This window comes from Gekko japonicus, unplaced genomic scaffold (assembly GCF_001447785.1).
Source record: "Gekko japonicus isolate JY-2015 unplaced genomic scaffold, Gekko_japonicus_V1.1 scaffold1056, whole genome shotgun sequence".
Lineage (NCBI taxonomy): Eukaryota > Metazoa > Chordata > Lepidosauria > Squamata > Gekkonidae > Gekko > Gekko japonicus.
In genome coordinates this window covers 505,772-507,716 of record NW_015161431.1, presented here as the reverse complement: position 1 = coordinate 507,716, position 1,945 = coordinate 505,772, and the positions used below count along the sequence as shown (strand labels likewise).

At 42.6% G+C, this 1,945-nt stretch overlaps 1 protein-coding gene across 1 annotated transcript in view; it reads right to left on the bottom strand.

The window, feature by feature from the left end:
* TAF1A (TATA-box binding protein associated factor, RNA polymerase I, A) overlaps positions 1-1,945 on the bottom strand; it is a 22,705-nt gene that overhangs the window by 16,090 nt on the left and 4,670 nt on the right. The window contains exon 4 of the mRNA XM_015428974.1: positions 842-955. Coding sequence (XP_015284460.1) covers positions 842-955 — 114 coding nt within the window. The remainder of the gene's footprint in view (positions 1-841; positions 956-1,945) is intronic.

The window sequence follows — 1,945 nt, the reverse complement described above, 5'->3', positions numbered from 1 at the left end:
TAAAGAGCCCCAAAACAGACCACACATAGGGAGTTCTTTGCACAAACTGGGGCTGTGTGTGTGTTATTTGCCAGAAATCAGGGTGAAGATCTGCATACAACCATATCCTCTTGACATTCCAATCAAAAACTGAACCAGGACATATTGCTTTAATTAACTATGGGGCCAAAGCAACATGCTTAATCTTCTATTTTACATAACATACATGAGCATTGCTTCTCTGAGTTTCAGCAAACCACTTTGTAACTATGCTTTAGATCCTGCCTAAAATTTCCGCAAACAGGATTTCCATCTATGCAAATGCCCACTTTGTTATAGCCCAAAACGTCCCCAAAAATATTACTCCTATAAGACATCCGTCCCCCAGAAATAGGTGTATGGGGGGTTGAAAGTCTGCTGCAAGGCAGGGGAGGCAAAAATTGCCTTCATCTTGTGTGTGCAGAAATTTTAGGCACAGAACACACCCCTCTTCTTTCAAGAACCAAGAGCCCTCTCTTTGGTGGCACTTCCAATATTAGCATGTCAGTTTCTGAAGGGTATTATTTTCATCCTTAAAAGGTAAAGGTAAAGGTTCCCTTGCTCGAAAGCCAGTCGAATCCGACTCTAGGGTTGCGGTGCTCATCTCCGTTTCAAAGCCGAAGAGCCAGCGCTGTCCAAAGACGTTTCCGTGGTCATGTGGCCGGCATGACTAAACACCAAGGCGCACGGAACGCTGTTACCTTCCCACCGAAGTGGTCCCTATTTATCTACTTGCAATTTCTTGCTTTCGAACTGCTAGGTTGGCAGTTTTTCTAGTTTTGCTAGGTTTTTCATCCTTAGCAAGCTTTAAATCAGGGCTCACCTTTAAATATCTCTTTACTCCTAAATTTTTCATCTGATCTGCAAAATGGGTGGACTCCTCTATGTTGCTTCTTGGATGATGGTGCACAATTTCAGTTCCTATTCTCCAGATCTCCTATCATGGGGAGAGAGGGGAAGAAGACTGTTGAAACAAATAAAAGCTACACAATGAGAAACAAAACTAAAATAACACATGCCCATAAAAGTTAAACCATGACTACTAAGTAAGCATAGGTGCAGCTTTAATGTACACTAGCTGTTAAGAGACAAGGAAGGAAAACATGACACACCTAACTGACTCAAGCAATTCTGAAAGGTTCTGTCGTGGCACAGAAAGATACATAAATCTGAATGGACTGAGTTTTCTACTTCATTCCTAAACCTATTGGTTTGCATTCATCAAGGTCCATCTACAGAGTGCAGCTTGCAGAGTAGGATATTCCTGGCTCCCCCTCCTTCTGCAGGGGATCCTCATGAACAATATAGAGGGGAAAGTGGGGAGCCATCAGTGGAAGGAGGAAATCTGTACAAAAGTACACAGCCTTAACCAATGAAGTGCCCTTTCTTCATTGTCAATAGACCACAGGATGTAAGCCATTAACTAGAAGTTCAGAAACCTAAGTCAGTGTGACTTCTTGCAACTGAACATTTAGGATATAATTATTAGCTTGCTTACTTATGTAGGACATATATACATGTATGTATCTGTTTGTTTATTATGGCTGTTGTTTTTCTATGATTTATAGCCAGGGGTCTTTTCGTAGAGAAAGAGCTGCAGGAGCCCATTAGCATATAGTATGCTAATGAGCTACTAGGCTATTAGCATAATAGCTCATTAGCATATGCAACGCCCCCTGCCATCACCAGAAGTGATGTCAGAAGGGGAAGCAAAAGGGGGGGAGGCATCTTCAAAAGCCTCCCCTTCCCTAACGGGGGGGCGGGTAGCGAAGAGAGAAGGGGTTTAAATTTAAAACCCATTCTCACTAGAGAGGAGGAAAGAAGGAAGGAAAGAGAGAGAGAGAAAGAGAAGGAAAGGAGGAAAAGAGGGGAAAGGAAGGAAGAAAAGGGAAAAAGAGAAAGAAAAGGAAAAGGGAAGGGAAGGAGG